Raw genomic sequence first — 22,879 nt, 5'->3', positions numbered from 1 at the left:
GGATACAATATAACAATGTAACAAACATTCCCTGCCCACACTTCACTTCTCTGTGCCTCAGTTCCCTCATCTGTAAAATAGAGATGAAGACTGTGAGCCTCACGTGGGACAACCTCATTCCCCTGTATCTCCCCCAGCGCTTAGAACAGTGCTCTGCACGTAGTAAGCGCTTAACAAATACCAACATTATTATTATAGTCTAGAGGGGAGACAGACATCGATATAAGTAAATAAAATTACAGATATGTAAGTGTTGTGGGGCTGGGAGGAAGGATGAATAAAGGGACTGAGTCAAGGCATTACTGAAGGACGAGGGAGAAAAGCAAAGGAAGGCCTAGTCAGGGAAGGCCTCTTGGAGGAGATGTGCCTTCAACAGGGCCTTGAAGGAGGGGAGAGTAATTATCTGTTGTATATGAAGAGAGAGGACGTTCCAGGCCAGAGGCAGGACGTAGGCGAAAAATTGGCAGCGAGATAGACGAGATCGAGGCACACTGAGAAGGTTGGCACTAGAGGACTGAACTGTGTGGGTTGGGTTGTGGTAGGAGAGCAGCTAGGTGATGTAGGAGGGGACAAGGTAACTGAGTGCGCTGAAGCGATGATAAGGAGTTTCCATTTGATGTAGAGATGGAGGTTCTTGAAGAGTGGGGAAATGTGGCCTGAACTTTGTTGTGGAAAAATGATCCGAGCAGCCAAATGAAGTATGAACTGGAGTGGGGAGAGACAGGAGGCAGGCGAGGTCAACAAGGAGTTTGATATGGTTATCAGTAGTGATAGGATAGATTAGAATGCATAGGGAGAGATGGCCATTAAAATGAATTATGGCTAGGGAAGATAGAGTACGGTAGAGATGGATGGTAGGTGAGAAATAGATTATTAGAGACATTTGGGCTATTAGATGGTACACTCCACATGTTACGATGGATGTCTAGGAGGGCCTCCGTCACACCATTCCCCCAAGCACCAGGTGTCCTGGGAGAGCCCTGGCGCTCCAAATTGTAGAAAGGGGAGCAGCGTGGCCTACTGGAAAGAACACGTGCCTCGGAGTCAGAGGACCTGGGTTCTAATCTCAGTTCCATCACCTTTAGACTGTGTGACCTCAGGCAAGTCACTTAACTTCTCTGTGCCTCAGTTCCCTCACTTGTAAAATGGGGATTAAGACTGTGAGCCCCATGTGGGACAGACTGTGTCCAATCTGATTAGCTGCTATCTACCCCAGTGCTAAGTTCAGGCCCTGACACAGAGTAAGTGCTTAGCAAATACCATTAAAAAAATCGATTGCTGTTTGATTCTGCATAGCAGAAACCCATGGGGCATTGCTGTTAGACTGTTAACGGTACTCTCAAATAACGAGTTAAAATGATCAAATTTACAGGAAAACTAGGAGTTAGCAGAAAGAACCATATCTTCAGGAAACCTTCCTTGACTAATCTCTCTTCTACCCTCACTATCTTCCCTCCCTAATAGGTCACATTTGCCCTTGAGTCAATGCCCCCTCCACTCCCCACCCTGACAGCATTTATGTACCTATCCCTATAACTCAGTAGGGAAAGTAACTAGATTGCTAATTAGATAGATTAGATAGATCCCACTGGATTGTACGGCCCTTGAGGGCAGGGACCTTGTCTACTTACTCTGTTGAATTATACAGTTTCAAGTATTATTGATTGAGAAGGAGCATGACGTAATAGGAGGAGTGTAGGACCTAGTTCTAATCCTAGCTCTAACACTTTCCTGATTTTTGACCTGGGCCAAGTCATTTACTTTCTCTCTGTCCCACTTAGTACTGAGGTAGATACATAGTAAGCACTGAACAAGTACCAAGATGATGATGATGATGATGATGATGATGATGATGATTATTATTATTATTATTATCACTGTTGATTGAATAAGCTGCGGGGAAATGGGAAGGCCTATAAAATGCATTGTGGATTCATTCATTCATATTTATGGAGCAATTACTGTGTTTAGAACGCTGTACTAAGCGCTTAGGAAAGTACAATATAACAATAAGCAGACACATTCCTTGCCCACAATGAGTTTATAATCTAGAAGGAAGCAGCGTGCTTCAGTGGAAAGAGCCCAGGCTTGGGAGTCAGAGGTCATGGTTTCTAATCCCGGCTCTGCCACTTGTCAGCTGTGTGACTTTGGGCAAGTCACTTCACTGCTCTGTGCCTCAATTCCCTCATCTGTAAAATGGGGATTAAGACTGTGAGCTTTACGTGGGACAACCTGATTACCTTGTATTCCCACCCCCCCCACCACTTAGAGCATTGCTTGGCACATAGTAAGCACTTAATAAATGCCATCATTATTATTATTATTAGAGAGGGAGACAGACATTAATGTGAATAAATTACAGATAGACAGATATTACTGTGAATAAATAAATTACAGATATATGTCTTGATCTTCAGGAGGTATGATTTGGGCCAGGTATGAAAATTCCTTGCTACGTCAGGTGTGGCTCTGAACCCCAGTTTTGTTCGTGTTCTAGACTTCTAATGAAGATGGCTTTCTTTCATAGGTGAAACTGGTCTTTCTGGTTGTCTATCAGTTGTTGAGAGTTTAAGCAACTGTTTAACCATAGGCACAAAGAAAGAAGGATGTCAGCATATATGGGTGAGCAAGGGGGAAATGAAGATGAAATGAGCTCGCACTTGCTCCTTCATTCATCCTTTCTCCCTTCCCCATGGTACATATGTATATATCTGTTATGTATTTATTTATATTAATGTCTATCTCCCCCTCTAGACTGCAAGTTTGTTGTGGGCAGGGAATGTGATATTATATGGTACTCTCCCAAGGGCTTAGTATAGTGCTTTGCACACAGTAAGCACTCAACAAATATGATTACTAATAATAATAATAATAGTGCTGTGGGGTGAGTAGAGGGTGAGTATGATGAAATGATGATGATGTACAGTAAGTGAGAAATTATGCAGGCAGATAACCGTGCAGTCAGATGACCTGAAGATGCCATTAATAGTGTAACTAAATCGTCGTGCATTCCATAGCTGCCCTCTAAGCGGTAGTTCTGATTAAAATTTCTTTGCATGTCCAATTCCACAGATGTATATCCTAGCTAGAGTTTTTGTAACTTTAGAAGGCTTTATTTGATTACAGCCTGCTTCCTGATACAAGCATTACTTCGTTCCCCAGTAAATCCACAACACAAAAATGCCTTCATGGGACTTTCACCTCTTTTATCCAATCGATCAATCAGTGGTTTTTAATAATAATTATGGTATTTGTTAAGCACTTACTATGTGCTGAGCACTGTTCTAAGCACTGAGGTAGATACAGGGTAATCATATTGTCCCACGAGGGGCTCACATTTTTTAATCCTCATTTTTACAGATGAGGTCACTGAGCCCCAGAGAAGTGAAGTGACTTGCCCAAGGTCACACAGCTGACAAGTGGTGGAGGCGAGATTAGAACCCACAACCTCTGACTCCCAAGCCCAAACTCTTGTCACTAAGCCACGCTTTAATGAGTGCTTCTGATGTGTAGAGCACTGTACCTAGGTGTTGGGAGAGTACAATTCAGTAGAGTTGGTAGATGCATTCTCTGCCCTCTTGAAGCTTAAAATCTAGTAAAGGAGCCAGACATTAAGACGTTGCAAATAGGGGAAGCTGCAAAGTATAGGGATATGCATTAGTGACATATAATTGTTCTCCCCGACTTCAAAACCTTATTGAAGGCACATCTCTTCCAGGAAGCCTTCCCTGACTGAGCCCTCCTTTCCTCGTCTCCCACTCCCTTCTGTGCCGCTCATACTTGCTTTCATTCATCCTTTATCCCTTCCCCAAGGCACATATGTATATATCTGTTATGTGTTTATTTCTTTATATTAATGTCTGTCTCCACCTCTAGACTGTGAGCTTGTCGTGGGCGGGGAATGTGATATTATATTGTTATCTCCCAAGGGCTTGGCATAGTGCTTTGCACAGAATAAGCACTCAATAAATATGATTATTATTAATAATAATAATAGTGCTGGGGGGTGAGTAGAGGGTGAGTGTCAAAGTGCTTAGGGGGTATACACCCAAGTTCCTAGGTGATGCAGAAAGGAGGGAGATTGGGTGGAAGTTGGAAGTCTTCCTGGACGAGATATGATTTTAGGAGGGCTTTGAAGGTGGGGAGACAGAAGGGCTGTCAGATATGAAGGGAGAGGGAGTTCCAAGCCAGAGGTTGGAGGGGTTCAGTGGCAAGAGGGATGAGATTGAGGCACAGTGAGTAGGTTGATGTTAAAGGTAGAAAGTGTGGAGAAACAGCATAGCCTAATGGAAAAAGGACAGGCCTTGGAGTCAGAGGACCTGGGTTTTAATCCCATATCTGCTAGTTGCTTGCTGTGTGACCTTAGACAAGTCACTTGATTTCTCTCTGCTTCAGTTTCCTCAACTCTAAAATGGGGATCCAATACCTGTTCTCCCTCCTACTTAGACTGTGACCCCCATGCGGGACAGAGACCATGTCTGACCTGATTGACCTGTACCTACCCCAGCACTTAGAATATAGACTGTAAGCTCACCATGGACAGTGAATGTGTCTGTTCATTGTTATACTGTACTTTCCCAAGCACATAATACAGTGCTCTGCACACACTAAGTGCTCAATAAATACAAATGAACCAGGTTGACACACACTAAGCGCTGAATGAGCAGCGCTTGTGTGCTGACTGGGTTTTAGTGGGAGAGGAGGGATGTCGGGAGGAGTGGCAGAGCCGACTGTGCTTTAAATCCGAAGGCCAGGTGTTTCCATTTGATGTAGAGATGGATGGGTGAGAAGTGGGGAGGTATGCACAGAATATGTTTTTAAAACGTGATCCAAGCAGCATAGTGAAGTATGGACGGGAGAGGGGAGAGATCCGATTCAGCAAAGTTAGCGGGGAGACTGAGGCAGGAATCGAGGCGGGATATGATAGGGCTTGGATCAGCATCGTTCAGCATGGTAGCAGTTTGGAGTCCAGGATTCCTCTATCTGTCTTTGCTTTATACATGAATCGCTTAGCCCTGGGCCTCAAATTGGCTTCTGGTTCCCTAACTCATGAGATCATTATCTTGACGCATCAACAGCCATCCCCTCATGGGAACCGAGGGTCGTTTTCAGACTTGTTTTCTTATTCATTTAAACATCCCGGCCTGCAGCATCTCTCTTTCAGCCTTCGTTTGCAACGAAGGCATACGGTATCGAGTCTTTGCTGCACTTCAAGAGTCCACAGGGCTCCAACATTTTTCTTCCAGGTAATCAGCCAACATGGTTTGAAGTCTTGGCAAGCTGCAGAAGGAGTGAATGGAGGAAATGAGTGGGCATCACGGAGCAGATCCCTGGGGCAGTGAACTCCATCTCAAAGAAATGTGACATTGCTATGAAACCCATAAGCTTCGATTCACATAGTCTTTGACCCCTAGCTACAACCTCTTTCCTTTCCAAAAAAAGACGGGCTTCCAAGTATAGTTTGAGGTTCAAAAATACTCCGTAGTCAGGGAATTTGATTTCCTGAAACAATTTTCGATTCATCCAACTCTCGTTTCTGAGCCTACATGTTAATATTCACTAAATCTTCCATCTCTTGGATAATTTTCCCTGCTCTGTTTCACACCAGGCGTGATCTTTCCAGCAAGGGAACAGATGACTTGTTGCTGATATCCATCTTAATTCATCACTTAAAATAAAAGGAGGTTGCCAGAATAAGGAAGTACAAGATTGTTTGCCTTGCTATTTTTACTAACAAATCCTTTTCAAAGAGATTTTACAGACAGGCAATTTTTAGTGCCTTAAACTTGACAGTCTGTACATTTCCTCCCTTTTAATAGCAGAATGAAGGCAGGAATATGGCGCTCTAGAGTCTTAATTTTCCCTTCTTTTCCCAATAGAGATTGTTTTCAGGCACAGTTGAGGGTGCTGTTGAAGCACTTAGTACAGTCCTGTGCACACAGTAAGCCCTTAATAAATACTATTGATTGAGTGAGTACGTTTGGTGGGGGCTCATACAAAATTGGGACCCTCTTCCAAGCAAAGGGAGACATGCTACGCTAGTCCAATCCTCAAAAGGATTGAGAAGCAGTGGGACCTAGTGGATAGAGCACGGGCCTGAATTCTAATCCTGGCTCCGCCACTTGCCTGCTGTGCGATCTTGGGCAAGCACTTAAGTTCTCGGTGCCTCAGTTCCTTCATCTGCAAAATGGGGATTAAAACTATGAACCCCATGTGGGGCATGGACTGTGTCCAACCGAGATTAGCTTGTATCTATCCCAGCACTTAGTATAGTGCCTGACACAGAATAAGCACTTACCAAATACCATTTTAAAAAAAGACTTTGCATGACCTGCTTTTCAGGAGGAAGTCGTAATACAGGTTACCTCTCTAGGTAACATCTGTGGGGACTTGCAGTGCAAATTTGAACCCAGAGACGGGCGGGGGAGGGAGGAGGAGTGTTTAATTTTACATATATTTTTCCTTGTTCTGTGTTTCCCATCAGATGGTAAGATCCTTAGAACACAGGAGATACAATCTTTTTTTGTAATTCCTCACTGCATCTAGTACAGTGCTCTTTGCAAAAATGGGTGTGCATTACGGTGGCTGTGGAGTTTAGGTAATAAGGGCTGGGATTTGGAAATTGCACTGGGAGCTGCTGTTGTCTGCTTCCAATCATTAATGGAATTAGCTAGATCATTTATTTTCAAATAAATTCCGAGAAAAGTATCCCTTTTCAACTTCCAGAAACCTTAGCTCAGGACTCGGAGTTCCCCAAAAATAATAACAAAAACAGAACCCTGAACCTAGATGTAGGAAAATATGCAGAGAAGGGATTCATACCCTCCACTCTGCTTTTAACTCAATTACAGAATGTTAGTGGTGATGGTCCTCATTCTGTTTCTTACCTTCTGTCTCCTTGTGCTTTCACAAACGAACTTGAGATAGCATCAGAGGTTTTATGGTGTGGTTCAAAGCAATTGGTCTCTGACTTGAATTTTTTAAGAGAGCATTGTAGGATCTTAAAGAGACCTTGAAGATTGACCTAGCCAAAGTCTATCTCCAGAAAAGGCATTTCACCATTTCTCAGCCTATTCCAGGGTTTCACCACCTGCACTGCCAGGACATTTTTCACTGAATCTAACATAAGTTCTTCATGCTGCAGTTTAAACCCATTTCCTATTTTTCAGTCCTCAGCGGAGATGGAAAACAGCTGGTCACCATCATCTGTAAAATACCCTTTCGTATTCTTAAATACTGCACTGTTGTTAAATCGTCCCTGAGTCTTCTCTCCTCTGGATTGAATTATTGTTCTTTTCACCCCTACTCATGGGGACTTACTTTCACAATCCTTTAATCGTCTTTAAGCCTTTTCTCTGAACCTTCCAATCTTCCTAGGCCTTAAACACTGTACTCGAGTAAAGATTAGACTAGGCCTTTTTATAGCGGGAGGGTTTCCTCCTCATCCTAAATTCTATGCTCCACTTATACATATCCGTAATTGATTTATTTATATTGATGTCTGTCTCCCCCTCTAGACTGTAAGCTTGTTGTGGGCAGGGAACATGTCTACGAACTCTATTATATTGTACTCTCCCAAGTGCTTAATATAATGGTGTGCCCAAGTAAATACTCAATTAATACCATTCATTCATTCATTCAAAAGTATTTATTGAGCACTTACTAAGTGCAGAGCACTGTACTAAGCACTTGGAATGTACAATTCAGCAACGGATAGAGACAATCCCTGCCCAGTGAGGGGCTCACAGTCTAAACGGCGGAGGCAGCAAAGCAAAACAGAACCAAACAAAAACAAGACAACATCATCAAGATAAATAGAATCAAGGGGATGTACACCTCATTAACAAAATAAATAGAGTAATAAATAATATATACAAATGAGCACAGTACTGAGGGGAAGGGGAACGCAGGGTTGGGGGGAGGGAAGGGGGAGCAGAGGGAAAGCGGGGGCTCAGTCTGGGAAGGCCTACTGGAGGAGGTGAGCTCTCAATAGGGCTTTGAAGAGGGAAGAAGTTTGGCGGAGGTGAGATTGAGTGATTGATTGATTATGCTCCTATTTATTCATCTCAATACTATGCATGTTTTGTTTGTTTTCAATAGCCTGACATTATTTCAGTAGCTTTAGGTCAGCTTATCTACCATTACGCTTTGATCTTTCAGCCACAGAGATATAGAAACCAGTTATATCCCAATCTGTACTCATTTGATTTTGCTGAAGGATAGTGCTGTGGTATCCCTTTTTTTGCCCCATTAATCAAATTCCTTCCATGGAAAAGAATTGTTGCAGGAGAACCTTGTGACTTTGGGGAGTAAGAAACTCATGCAGTGTTATTGTGGGCTAGGAATTAGGAAGCCTGGGTTCTAGGTCTGCTTCTGCCACTTGCCTGCTGTGTGACCTTGGTCAAGTCACTTCACTTTTCTGTGCCTCACCTTCCTCATCTGTAAAATGAGGGGGAGAAATACCTGCTCTCCCTCTTAGACTGTGAGCCTTGTATGGGACAAGGGCTGTACTTAATATGATTTCCTGGCCTCTGCCCCAATGTGACTGACTCTACTCATACTTCCTTTCTTTGTCAGCTGTGTGACTTTGGGCAAGTCACTTCACTTCTCTGGGCCTCAGTTACCCCAACTGCAAAATGGGGATTAAGACTGTGAGTCCCACGTGAGACAACCCGATCACCTTGTATCCTCCCCAGTGCTTAGAACAGTGCTTTGCGCATAGTAAGCGCTTAACAAATGCCATTATATTATTATTATTATTATTCTGCATTGCTCTTGCATTTGGATCTGTACCCTTTATTCACCCTCAGGCCAACAACACTTATATACATAGCCGTATTTATTATCAACGTCGGTCTTCCCCTCTAGACTGTAAATGCCTTTTGGGCAGAGAACATTCATTCATTCAGTAGTATTTATTGAGCACTTACTATGTGCAGAGCACTGTACTAAGCGCTTGGAATGTACAATTCGGCAACAGATAGAGACAATCCCTGCCCATTGACGAGCTTACAGTCTAAGTGAACATATCTACCAACTCTATTGTATTGTACTCTCTTAGTTGGTTAGTACAGTTCTGTACAAGTGGTAAGGGCTCAAGAAATACCATTGATAGATTGATTATGCTGCACAGAGTAAGTGCCTAATATATAATGTTATCGCTACCGTCATGCAAGTAACACTGTGCTCTTCGAGGCGCGTTACAGTTGGCTTGAAGTGTCTAATGATGATGACATGGTTAACTTTTGTGCAACTTTTTTTGTTTTAATCCTACCTAGGAGAGACTGCATCTTCACCATTGACCCATCAACTGCCCGAGACCTGGATGATGCGCTGTCCTGCAAGCCACTCCCTGACGGTAGGACAGAACTATCCTACGTAGCCCCTTCCCTTTCAGGCGTCGGTTCACACCCTTTAAGCTTCCACTCAGGGTCCCTGCTGACTTAACGAACCAGGACCCTAGGAAAGGATCCTGCCACCTTGATGATGTAGCAAGACTCCTCCTGTTCCTTTGGGCCACATACCCCGACATAAAGACTGTCATTCCCACCATGCTGTAGAACAGTGAAGTGCGGAGTGGTTCTAAATGCTGGTTTCTAGGAATTATTGCAGAAGTCACTTCCTCTTCTAACAGCCTTGCGTCATTCCAGCAGTGAGAGTCAGCAGCCGGGACAGGGGAAAAAGAACAAGGAATTGTGCAAGGACTTTGGGATCCCTCCAAGTGATCACACCTTCCAGACATTTCTATGAAGCGATCCACCTGGTGGCATTGGGACTCTTCCTCTTTGGCTCTTCCTCTTTGGCTCTTGCCCCTTGGGAGCTTTCCTTAAAGGGAGTTCAGGCACAGGGGAGGAAAAAAAAACATTTCCCAGAGCAGTTTTCCAGTTTTCCACAATCCAATGTAAAAGCAGATTCTAGGTAAAGCAGATGTGAGGGTGGGCGTGGGAGACTGACTTCTGAGAAATCACAATGGTCACCCTAGGTTTGGGAGCGTGTCTAAAGACTTACCACCCTCTCACTAATATAAACATTTGATTTGGCAGTGGAAAATGGGACGTTTCCTGGGATTGTTTCATTTGTGGCCAACTAGGAACGGTGTTAGAACCAGCTGGACAATTCAGCATGGGGCCTCAGTCCCTTTAAGGAATTAGGCAGGACTTAAACTTTAATAAAAATTTGGACAGTGCTTTTATTTCTTCAGGCTGCTGATGCTCATCTGCCATCAGATATCAATCAGTAGTATTTACTGAGCACCTAATGTTTTCGGAACACTATATTAAGTGCTCTAGAGAGGATAGGAGTCTAGCAGGGGAGATTCTCCCCCGCTTAAACTGTAAGCTCCTTGCGGGCAGGGAACGTGTCTACCAATTCTGTTGTGTTGTATACTCCCTAGTGCTTGGTACAGTGCTCTGCGCCCCAGTAAGTGTTCAGTAAATACCACTGCTTGAAATGCAAAATCACATTCAGGTAGGAGAAAAGAAAGAAAGAGTGAATATGTCGGTGAGTAAATGTATAAATAATAGATTCTCTTAGTCGATATGTACAGAAGTGCTGTGCTGTGGGGGCTACAGGTGCATTATCACTGGGTAGTTGGGGCAGAAGCGCTGAGTGGTGATTGTGGGGAATTAGGAAATATCAAAGAAGTGAAAACTGACCCCCCCCACCACCACCACCCGCCTCCCCCAAACTAAGATGTGTCTTGGAATTCAAGCTTCGTTTGAGTTGGTTTCTTTTCAATAGCAATTCCCATTCACTTGAAAAAGTCAGTAAGTATAATGGGCGCAGTATTGCAGGAAAATGACATGGAAGCAATGTTCAACTGACAGAAGAAAACGTGAGTACTCTCTAAAAGAAACTTTCTTTATTTTGTGATGATTATAGCAGCCCAGGATTACACAAATAATAACAGATTACCCGGTCAATCACCTTAAACCAGGAGTCGAATGGGTAATTCAGATCCTAATTAATATTCATTATGATTATTAATCAAAAGAATTATTAATTGTAATCAATAATTATTATCTTATTAAGATTCCTTAATGGACTCTGGGTCGTCAGGAAGAAGTTGAGGCTGGTGGGCATCCAGCAGTGGCTGAAGATGTGGAGGGAAAGGGTGGCACATGGGAAACAAGTTCTTGTGGGTATGGCAGAGGAGCAGCTCTGCTTGGCCCATCGGGGCTTAAGTGGCGGTGAGGGACCCAAAATGGTTGAATGGAGAAGTCATGGAGGCGCCAGCCTCAGGTGACCATTCACCCTCGGCTTACAAGCTTGCACTGTGGGATCCTCTTGGCATCTATCAAGTAGACTGTAAGCTCCTTATGGGCGGGGAACGTATCTTCAACTCCCTTGTATTGTACTCTTCCCTTGCGATTGGTACTGTGCTCTCCCCATAGTAAGCTCTCAGTAAATTCCATTGAATGAATGAGTAAAAGAATGAGTGGGAAAGTTTCCTGGAAAGAGAGGTAGGGTGAACCTTGAAAGGACTGTGGTCAACCAAGCAACTTTTTCCTGACCCTCTTGCAGTTGGCTGTCAGGCCCCTGAATTCTGCCATTGCCATTTAACCAAGGCCATGAACCAGCTGGGTTTTGAAGTCGGTTCCAGTTTGGATAGATGGGGGAGTTAGCTTAGTTCAGGTTCATTATTTGCTTACTAGTTAGGATTAGCTCATCATACTAATCTCCCACTGAAGAAGAGAAGAGATTTAAAAAGGAAAGTAGGGGGAGAAAACAAGAGAGAAGCTTTTTCAGATAATTTTAATGTTAGCTTTTTTTTTTCCTTTAAATCTCTGATTGCACTTTCCCAGCATATTTTTTTTTACTTTAAACTAAACATGGAAGCTTTAAATTCTGTCACAACCCTATTCAAGTCCCAGGAAGGACTCTCTTAAATTCACAAAAAGGATTGTTCCCTACAATTAAATTTTATCCTGTTCTCACTAAACTGTGAGACGAGCCAACCATGGTGGGCAACTGAATGTTGTAAGGCCGTGATGCCTAGTGGAAAGAGCACAGAACTGGGAGTCCTAAAACCCTGTTTCTAGTCCCAGTACTTACATTGGTCTTCTGAAAGAAGCCGGAAGCAGCCTGGCCTCGTGGAAAGAGCAAGGGCCGGGGAATCAGAGGACTTGCATAATACAATTTTGGCTTCTCCACTTGCCTGCCTTTTGACCTTGGTCAGGTTGCTTCATTTTTGGACCTTGGTTTCTTCATCAGGTCTCCCTCCTACTTAGATTGGAAACTGCACGTGGTACAGGGACTGTGTCCAACATGATTATCACATACTAAGCACTTAGCAAATACCATTATTATTACTATTATTATTGTTGTTGTTGTTGTTGTTGTTTTATGATACTTTGGGCAAGTTACTTAACCTCTCTTGGCCACAGCGTCTTTCTTTGTAAAATAGGGAAAAGATAGCTAGTTACGTCGTGAGCCTTATTTATGATGGAGACTTGATACACCATGAAGCCTTTTTATTATTATTACTAAGAATAGTACTAACAGCAACAATAATGTCCCTGAAAAAAATCACTTAAAATTTCAAAGTCAGGCAGACTTTCACAACTCAGGAGGAAGAGATAAAAAGCAGGTATTTATACCCAACGGGTCCTTTCACTGTGTCCAAAACCAAACTTCTGTTCTTCTATCCCAAAACCAGTCCTCCTAACTTTCCTTATCTCTGCTAATAACACCACTATCCTTCTCATCGTACAAGCTCACAACCTTGGCATCACTTTGACTCCTCCCTGTCTTTCAGACCTCACATCCGGTCCATTACTATATCTTGCCAATTCTTCTCTCATAGCATTTCCTGGATGCATACCATCCTTCCCTTTTTTTAATGGTATTTAAGTGTATCCCCAATGCCAGCCACTGTATTCAGTGCAGGGGTAGGTGTAAGCTAATCAAATTGGACACAGTACTTGTCCCACATGGGGCTCACAGTCTTCATCCTCATTCTACAGATGTGGGAACTGAGGCACAGAGAAGTGAAGTGATTTGCTCAAGGTCACGCAGCAGACGTGGTAGAGCGGGCATTAGAACCCAGGTTCTTTTGATTCATAGGCCCGGGGTCCCTCCATTAGGCCACACTGCTGCTCTCCCTGATCAAATGGCTACCATTCTGGCCCAAGTTCTGGTCATATTTTAGCTAGACCACTCTGTCAGTCTCCTCACCGGTCTCCCTACCTCCAGCTTCTCTCCATTTCAGTTTGTAGTAGTTATTATTAGTAGCTTGCTGTGTGCAGAGTACTGTACTGAGCTCTGAGAAAGAATGCGCAGGTGGGAATTAGACATGGTCCCTGGCCCTGAAAGGGGCTCACAATCTAAAAATATCAGGAGGGAGAGGAGACTGGTGATAAAAATAAGGAGAGATGAAGCAAAACACTAGTTCAACTGAAAACAAATACACAGGGTAAAGCAAAAAGTGGTAGGATATTGTGGCTAGCCCCTTTCAAGATTGCACCTGGAGAGTTTCCAGTACACTACCAGTCTTGGCTACAGGAGAGAGAGTCAAGCAGAGGCATACCCATTCCATTCCTAGCTTGGGCAGTGCCTAGGGAATGGAAGGCAATCTGCTACAAGTCAAAACTCCCCTGTGCTGGGCAGCAGCGGCATGGGAGAGAGTCGAGGGCGGAGACTTGAGTTGACTGCGTGGAAGAAGGTAACGGCAAACCACTTCGGTATTTTTACCGAGAAAACCGTGTGGATCCACTCCCAGAACTATTGCAGATGGAGGTGAGGCGTTCTGGGAGAGATGTGTCCATGGAGTCGCTGTGGATCAGAAACGATTTGACAGCATAAGACAAAACAGTTGTGGCTAGAGGAGCAGAATTTCAGGCTCTCTGTGGCTCCAAGTATAACAATCACAACCACGACCACAGTGACCACTGCAGTAGCAGCCGCCTCAGCCTTCTAGAGGTTTTGTGGAGGTGGCGCCGAGCTGTGGCTGTTTTTCTCTGCCCCGCCGGAGTAGTGCCAGGCCGGTCAAGATGGAGGTTCCTTGGTGACCCGGAGGAGAGCCGGTGCCTGATTCCCGGCAGTTCAGTGGTCCAGTAGAGGAAGACTCCGAGGGCCCTGGATGTCACAGTGTGAGAGAGTCATCAGGCCCAGTGGATGGGCTCGGCCTTGGGCTGGAAAGAGAGAGGCTGGAGGAGCACTCTGATGTTGCAACATGGCATAGTGAATAGAGCAAGGGCCTGGGAGTCAGAAGGTCATGGGTTCTAATCCTGACTCCGCCACGTGTCTGCCGTGTGACCTTGGGCAAGTCACTTCACTTCTGCGGGTCTCAGTTACCTCATCTATAAAATGGGGACTGAGATTATGAGGACATGATAATGTCCAACCCGATTCGCTTGTATCCACCCCAGCACTTAGTACAGTGCTTGGCACATAATAATCATGTAACAAATACCACAATTAGTATTACTATGTTGTCTGTCTTCCCCATTGAGACTGTCAACTCCTTGAGGGTAGGGAACTTTTCTGTCAACTCTACTGGATTGTACTTTATTGAGAAGTAGAATGTCCTAGTGGAAAGAGTACTGGCCTGGGAGTCAGAAGATCATGAGTTCTAATCCCGGCTCTGCAACTTGTCTTCTGGGTGATGATGAGCAAGTCAGTTCACTTCTTCATGCCTCAGTTCCCTCACCTGTAAAAAAGGGGATTAAGACTGTGAGTCCCACGTGGGACAACTTGATCACCTTGAATCTACCCCAGCGCTTAGAACAGTGCTTGGCACATAGTAAATGCTTAACAAATACCATTATTATTATTAATTATCATCATTATTACTTTACCAAGCACTTAAAACAGCACTGTCTGCACACCGTAAGTGCTCCATAAAGTGCTCAATAAATACCCTTGATTGATTTGTGTAAAAATATTGTCCCCAAGCAGAAGTAAATTTGGACTCTACCTCTGGATAAACTAACTGTTTTTGTATACTTAGGTAGCTGTGGGAAGCAAGGAGGAAAGGATGTTGGAAGTTTATGGAAGATTTTCCCGAGAAGGCATTTCAGCTTGTTGATTACAGTAGGAGGATGTTTTCAGGATGGAAGTGGTCCTACTGCATTAGTATTTATTGAGCACTTACTCATCGCAGAGCGTTGGGAGCATTAACAGGAGAGCTAGTAGATTCGACCCTGCCTTCAGTGAGCTTTCAGTCTAGCGGATTCCTTCGCTATTCTGCTAGCTTCACTTCCTATCGTGTTCCAGGGTCCTCTGGGAAACAAGAAGCGCAGCTCACCAGATGGCTCTGATGAGTTCAGTGCCGAAACAAGACCCATCCAGCGGACAAGAAACCTTGACCCCTTCTCACTTCCTTTCTGGGAACAGAATGACAGCCTACACCCTGAGCAATTCTAATTCTGACTGAAGCCTGACGGGCGGCACTTCCTACTCTTAATTCAATGACTGCTAATTTCCTGATAGAATTATCTTCTTGAATGGGACTTGGAATGGCAATAAAGACAGTGGTACAGGTGCCGGAAATGATCTTTTTTCCCTTCCTTAGGCTGGCAGAGAGCCTCAGAGCACAATCTGCTGTGCTGACTTTCATCTCCTGGCTAGGAACGCTTTCTGACATAAAAATATGACTTCATAGGCGTGTGTTTTCTGCCTTATATCAAAACTTCTATATTAATTGCTTATCATTGGTACGTTGGATGGTTCAAAGGGGATTTGCCTTTGGTGACTTGTTGTCAGGAAAGCAGCAGCTTGAGGAGCAAATAGTCACTCCACTTATGCAGTAGGATTTGGGAGTCCAGTGATAGAAAAGTCAGCAGCCACATGATTCTTTATCTAACGGCATCCCACCTCATCCTTCATTTCTGGGTCAATGGGATTGGGGAATAACTGCTAATGCCTTGGTCAGCAGCTGGCCAAAGGCCTCACAGACATTTACGAGTTTCATTTTTCAGCTACTCTAAGTTCCTTTTCTTTGTCTTTCCTCAGAGACCAGTCAACTTCTCTTTCAGTTCAATCGTGACAGTTGTCAGAAGGTGATCCAAATCACTCTGGATAGAGATGGGAGAGGATAATGTCATTCTGACAGGGCCAATCTAGACAAATTTTGGGTCCTCATTAGACAGTCCTCTGCATAGAGTAAGCGCTCAGTAAATACCATTGAATGAATTAGACCCTTTAGCCAAACGCGGGATTCTTCTTACCCTTTTTTGGCTCCTTGTTTAGGCTAAGGGGTGGCTGGCTGCAAAATAGTGAAGCAGCACGGCCTAGCGGATAGAGCATGGGCCTGGGAGTCAGAAGGACGGGGGTTCTAGTCCTGGCTCGGCCACTTCTGTGACCCTCGGCAAGTCGCTTCACTTCTCTATGACTCGGTTACGTCATCATCAGTTACCTTATCATCAGTTACAGGGAGCAGCATGGCTCAGTGGAAAGATCACGGGCTTGGGAGTCAGAGGTCATGGGTTCTAATCCTACCTCATCCACTTGTCCATTGTGTGACCTTGGGCAAGTCATGTCATTTCTCAGGGCCTCAGTTACCTCATCTGTAAAATGGGGATTGATATGGTGAGCCCCCGTGGAACAGGGATTGTGTTCAATCTAATATGCTGTATCTCTGCCCCAGTGCTTAGTTCAGTGCTTGGCACATAGTAAGTGCTTATCAGACACCACAATTATTATTATTATTATTATTATTATTATCTGTAAAATGGGGATTAAGACTGTGAGTCCCATATGGGACAGAGACTGTGTCCAACCTGATTACCTTGGACCTACCCCCGTGCTAAGAACAGTGGCTGGCACATGGTAATCCTATAAAAAAGTGCTTACTAAGTGCTAAGTGCTGGGGTAAATACAGGATAATCATATCTGACACAATCACTGTCTTGTGTGGGGCATTTAATCACTATTTTACCAATGTGGAAATGGAGGCCCAAGGTCAAAGAGCAGACAGGTGGCAAGGTCGGGATGAAAACCCAAATCTCCTGACTCCATTCCTGTGCTCTTTCCACTAATCCGTGACCTTGAGAGAAGCAGCGTGGCTCAGTGGAAAGAGCCTGGGCTTGGGAGTCAGAGGTCATGGGTTCGAATCTAGGCTCCGCCGTTTGTCATCTGCGTGACTCTGAGCAAGGCACTTAACCTCTCTGTGCCTCAGTTACCTGATCTGTAAAATGGTGATGAAGACTGTGAGCCTCATGTGGGACAACCTGATTACCCTGTATCTCCCCCAGCGCTTAGAACAGTGCTCTGCACATAGTAAGGGCTTAACAAATACCAACATTATTATAATTATTGAGAAGCATCGTGGCTCAGTGGAAAGAGCCTGGGCTTGGGAGACAGAGGTCATGGGTTCAAGTCCCAGCCCTGCCGCTTGTCAGCTGTGTGGCTGTGGGCAAGTCACTTCACTTCTCTGGGCCTCAGTTACCTCCTCTGGAAAATGGGGATGAAGACTGTGAGCCTCACATGGGACAACCCGATTACCCTGTATCTACCCCAGCGCTTAGAACAGTGCTCTGCACATAGTAAGCGCTTAACAAATACCAACTTTATTATTATTTCCACCCGGATAAAGGGACAACAGCCAGGCCAGCATTGAGAATTTAGTGTTTAGAGATTCTCACTGATATTGAAAGAGCTATGCTAGTTTCCTGCTGCTGCACATTTAAGCTTACAGCTTTTGATTGTTCTGACCCTCATTTAGTCATATTAATGGCTGCCTCCCCCGCAGTCTTATTGAGTGCTTACTGGGCTCAATAAATACTCGACTGAAAGCTCGTGTGCAGCGAACGTGTCTCTCAACTCTCTTACATCGTATTCTCCCAAGTGCTTAGGACAGTGCTCTGCACACAAGAAGAGCTTAATAAATACGATTGAGTGATTAAATTATTCCTCAGTCAATCAATTGAATGCATACTCAGTGCTTGGAAGAGTGCAACAGCAGTTAAGATACGTGTCCCCTCCCCTCCAGTAGGTCACAATTGAAAGGGAGAGAAGGACTGACCTTTTTTAGGGTAACATGATTGACCTTCTCTATGCATTTGCTCTGTTTGGGGAATTTACTCCTAGCAAAGGTTTTGAGAGCCGTGTCTGTCCACAGTCTTCAAATCAGCATAAATTCTTATTCATTTGACTTCAGGGTTTGGCAAAGTCAGGCCAGGTTTCAGGTAATATATTGTTAACAGGGCCAAGAAATGCCCTGTTTTGCAAGATATTTTGCAGATTAAGTGTTGTAAGTTCAAGTTGGCTTTGCAAATTGATTAAGAAAGCTTAATTCATTACCTGTTGAAGAAGTATGCTGTGTGGGTATTAAAAGCGAGACCGTTCAGCAGTAAGTTGTTAAAATTTTGCTTCTGGCATTCTGAAATCATGCAGGGAAACCGCCGATAACCCTGGGGTAAACTTGAGGGGGGAAACATTCCAATTTGAACGAGTTCTGCTGGTGGGCTGCATTTTCTGCTCTTTGACTCCATACTTTTTTATTCCCAGTGACGCCTTCTCATGACGCCTAGTGCCGTGAGGATGCTATACCTCCAGCTGCTTCTTCCCCACCTGTAGTACTCCTAATCCTGTTTGTGAAACCTGAATCCTTCCCTCAGAAGCTGCTTGATGTCATGGACGTTCTGACCTCAAGTGGAGCCACGACTTGAAATCCCATTTTCACAATATAATACTCTTTGTGGATCGGCCGGGGAAGAGTCAGGAAATGTCTTTCCTACTTGTCTCGGGTATCTGTGAGTGAAGCACTTTAGCTGCCTCTCTCATATTGAATTGTTCCGATGACCCAAAAAGTCAAAATTACTGAATAGTCACGGAAAAAGGCTTCTGGAAAGCCACTTTAGTCCCTGCCAAAGGATTCCCATTTTTAGAACATAGAATTTATGAGGGAAGATTAAGCAGAAATCACTTAAACAGCCTCTGTTCCATTAGTCTTGCTAGTTTTATTTCTGTGGGGTCTGGTCTTTAGAAATTCTGTTGTATCATAGTTGTCTGGATACGCCTTGTTAAACTGAAATAAGATTTCAAAAGCAGCATAGCTTAGTGGGTAGGGCATGGGCCTGGGAGTCAGAAGGTCGTGGGTTCTAATCCTAGCTCCGCCCCTTGTCTGCTGGGTGATCTTGGACAAGTCACTTCACTTCACTGTGACTCAGTTACCTCATATGTAAAATGGGGTTCGAGACTGTGAGCCCCACATGGTATGGGAACTGTGTCCATCCTGATTTGCTTCTAGCCAACCCTGGCGCTTAGTACAGTGACTGCACATAATAAGCTCTTAACAAATTCCATAATTATTATGATTTTCCCTCCTCTGCCTTTATGCTAATTACTTCCGGCTTCCAAGAACTTTGTTCTAGGTCTATTGTTATTGTTCTTAGGTTACTTGAGAAGCAGCATGGCCAAGAGGGAAGAGAATGGAGCTGGAAGTCAGAGGATCTGAGTTCTAATCCTCTCTTTGTCACATGTCTCCTAGGTGCCCCTAAGCAAATCACTTAACTTCTCTGAGGGGATTAAGACTGAGTCCTAGGTGGGACCGGGACTGTGTCTAGCCTGATTATGTATCTACCCCAGTGCTTAGTACAGTGCCTGGCATATAGTAAATGCTTAACAAATACCATTCCAAAAAAATTGATATATGGTAGGATTTATTTGCAAAGAGTCCACTCACATTCATAAGGTTTCCATCTGGGGCAGGGCTGCTCTATCTTACTGATCATTTGCCTGTGACACAGCTAGGTGATTTCTGCTCAAGGAGGTGGCTCCCCTTCTGACTTCATATTCTGCTGTAAATCTGGAAAGTAGCTTCTCTTTTTGCCAGCGAGGCAGAAAGTGCTTTCCTCTTTGGTGATCAGCAAGGAATCACTACTCTTCTCATCAATCAATCAATCAATCAGTCTGCCAGTAGTATTTTTAAGCACCTACTGTGTGCAGAGCACTCTGCTAAGCACTTGGGAGAGTACACTTGAGTTGGGAGACGTGATCCCTGCCCTCAAGGAATTTACAGTCTAGTGAGTACAATCGACATCCTCCACCTGCACCATGCTTTCTTACCTTAAGCCTACTCGTCTTTCCATCCTGACTGCCATCTTGAGCGCTCATTCTCTGATGAGTCCTCCCCTTCTCCCTTCAAACGTGGCTTAGTGGAAAGAGCCTGGGCTTGGGAGTCAGAGATCATGGGTTCTAATCCCAGCTCTGCCACTTGTCAGCTGTGTGACTTTGAGCAAGTCACTTCATTCTCTTACCTCATCTGTAAAATGGGGATTAAGACTGTGAGCCCCACATGGGACAACCTGATCACCTTCTATCTCCTCCCAGCACTTAGAACAGTGCTTGGCACATAGTAAGCACTTAGCAAATGCCATCATTATTATTGTTACTATTATTATTAATAATAAGAAACACATCCATGTCTCAGCCCTCCCAAAAAACCTCCTCTGGACTCCACTGCACAATCCAGTTTTTGAGAAGCAGCGTGGCTCACTGGAAAGAGCCTGGGCTTGGGAGTCAGAGGTCATGGGTTCTAATCCCGGCTCTGCCACTTGTCAGCTGTGTGACTTTGGGCAGGTCACTTCACTTCTCTAGGCCTCAGTTACCTCATCTGTACAATGGGAATGAAAACTGTGAGCCCCACATGGGACAACCTGATCACCTCGTATCTCCTCCCCGCACTTAGAACAGTGCTTGGCACATCGTAAGCACTTAGCAAATGCCATCGTCATCATTATTATTATTATTATTTACCTCCCTCCTCTCATTTCTGTTCAAACTCCTTGAATGGGGCTTGTATTAATAATAATAATAGTATTCATTAAGTGCTTACTACATAACAGTAATATTAATAATGATGGTACTTGTTAAGTGCTCACTATGTGCCAAGCACTGCTCTACATGCTGGAGTAAATACAAGTTCATTGACTTGCCCAAGGTCACACAGCAGACATGTGGTGAGCCAGGACTAGAACCCAGGTCCTTTGACTCCCAGGCCCATCCATGCTCTATCCACTAAGTCATGCTGCTTCTCAAGGACTTCTAAGTGCTGGGGGTAGATGCAAGCACGTCCTCCAAGAGGCCTTCCCAGACTGAACCCCCCCTTTTCTCTTTGCTCCCCCTCCACCCTCTGCTCCTCCCCTTTCCCCTTTCCCCTCCCCTCAGCACTGTGCTCATCTGTAAATATTATTTATTACTCTATTTATTTTCTTAATGTGTACATCCCCTTCATTCTATTTACCTTGATAATGTTGTCTTGTTTTTGTTTTGTTCTGTTTTGCTCTGCTGTCAGTCTCCCCCAATTAGACTGAGAGCCCGTCATGGGGCAGGGATTGTCTCTATCTGTTCCCGTATTGTACATTCCAAGTGATATTCCAAGCGCTTAGTACAGTGGTCTGCATATAGTAAGAACTCAATAAATACTATTGAATGAATGAGTCAGTTTGAATACAATCCATGTCCCACATGGGGCTCACAGTCTAGGTAGGAAGGAGTAGGATTTAATTTCCTCTTTACAGATGAGGAAACTGAAGCCCAGAGAAGTGAAGTGACTTGCCCAAAGCCACACCCCAGACAAGTTGTAGAGCCGGGGTTAGAACCCAGATCCTCTGACTCCCGGACCGCCATTAGAACACACTGCTTCTCATAGACCATGCCGCTTCTCATTTAGTAGTTGACTAGGTGCAAGGACTGAAAGAAGCAGCAATAACCTACTGCCTCCACTTCCTATCCTTCAACGTGACCCTCTACAATCAATCCAGTTTCCACCCCCTTAAATTCACAAGACCACGTTCTTCTCAAATCTAATGGATTCTAATCCATGCTAATTCTCCTCAGTTAATCCACCAATCAATTAATTGTATTTATTGAGCCTTTGCTGTGAACATAACACTGTAATAAGCGCTTGGGAGAGTGCAGAACAAAAGAGTTGATAGACATGTTTCATACCCACAATGAGCTTACAGTCTTGAGGGAAATCTTTTGAATGGGAAACATCATGGCCTAGTGGAAAGAGCCCGGTCCTGGGACTCAGAAGGACCTGGGTACTAATCCTGGCTCTGCCACTTGTCTGCTGTGTGATCTTGAGCAAATCACTTCACTTCTCTGGGCTTCAGTTACCTCATCTATAAAATGGGGATGAAGACTGTGAGCCCCATGTGGGACAGGGACTGGGATTAGCTTGTATCTACCCCAGCACTTCCCTCTCGGGTTCACAGGTGGAGAGTTTCCAGTCCTCTACCAATCTAAGGGAGGGAGAGTCAAGCGGGCGCCTGTCCATTCCATTCCTAGCTTGGACGGTGGCTAGCAAGTGGCAGGCAGTATGCTACAAATCAAAACTCACTTGGGCTGGGCACCAGCGGCATGGGAGAGAGTCGAGGATGGAGACCCAAGACGACCACACGAAAGGAGGCAATAGTAAAACATTTCTGTATTTTTACGAAGAAAACTGAGTGGATTCAATACCAGAACGATTGCAGTTGGAGAGCGGGGTGTTCTGGGAGAGATGTGTCCATCGAGTCGCTATGGGTTGGAGATGATTCGACAGCGTAAGACAAGACCACAGCATGTGGTATGGTGCCTGGCACGCAGTAAGTGCTTAATAAATACATTAAAAGGGGAAAAAAAAGACAGTCTTCAAGACTGTGGACCACTCACTTCTCTCCTGGAAATACTACCTAACTTTGGTTTTTCTGACACTATCCTCCCCTGGTTCTCCCACTTTTCTGGCCAGTGCTTCTCAGTTGTTTTTACCAACTCTTCCTCCATTCCCCCTAACTCCCTAATAATTGATTATAATTATGGTATGCGTTAAATGCTTATTAGTTATCAGGCACTTTGCTAAGTGCTGGGGTGGGTACAAGCAAATCTGGTTGGACTCAGTCCCCATCCCTTGTAGGGCTCACAGTCTCAGTCCCTATTTTTTTTTTACAGA

General features: G+C 44.4%; 1 protein-coding gene and 1 non-coding gene across 3 annotated transcripts in view; both read left to right on the top strand.

The window, feature by feature from the left end:
- Positions 1-22,879, top strand: part of DIS3L2 (DIS3 like 3'-5' exoribonuclease 2) — a 450,189-nt gene that overhangs the window by 261,576 nt on the left and 165,734 nt on the right. For both annotated transcript variants that reach the window (XM_029065889.2, XM_029065897.2), the window contains exon 10: positions 9,279-9,358. In XM_029065889.2, the coding sequence (XP_028921722.1) occupies positions 9,279-9,358 (80 nt within the window). The remainder of the gene's footprint in view (positions 1-9,278; positions 9,359-22,879) is intronic.
- LOC114816550 lies at positions 13,448-13,585 on the top strand. The gene has a single exon (XR_003764339.1). It is a non-coding gene; the product is annotated as a small nucleolar RNA SNORA7 (small nucleolar RNA).

Source organism: Ornithorhynchus anatinus, chromosome 1 (genome assembly GCF_004115215.2).
Source record: "Ornithorhynchus anatinus isolate Pmale09 chromosome 1, mOrnAna1.pri.v4, whole genome shotgun sequence".
NCBI classification, from domain to species: Eukaryota; Metazoa; Chordata; class Mammalia; order Monotremata; family Ornithorhynchidae; genus Ornithorhynchus; species Ornithorhynchus anatinus.
Note: the sequence above shows the minus strand (reverse complement) of the source record. Positions and strands in the feature narration are given on the sequence as shown.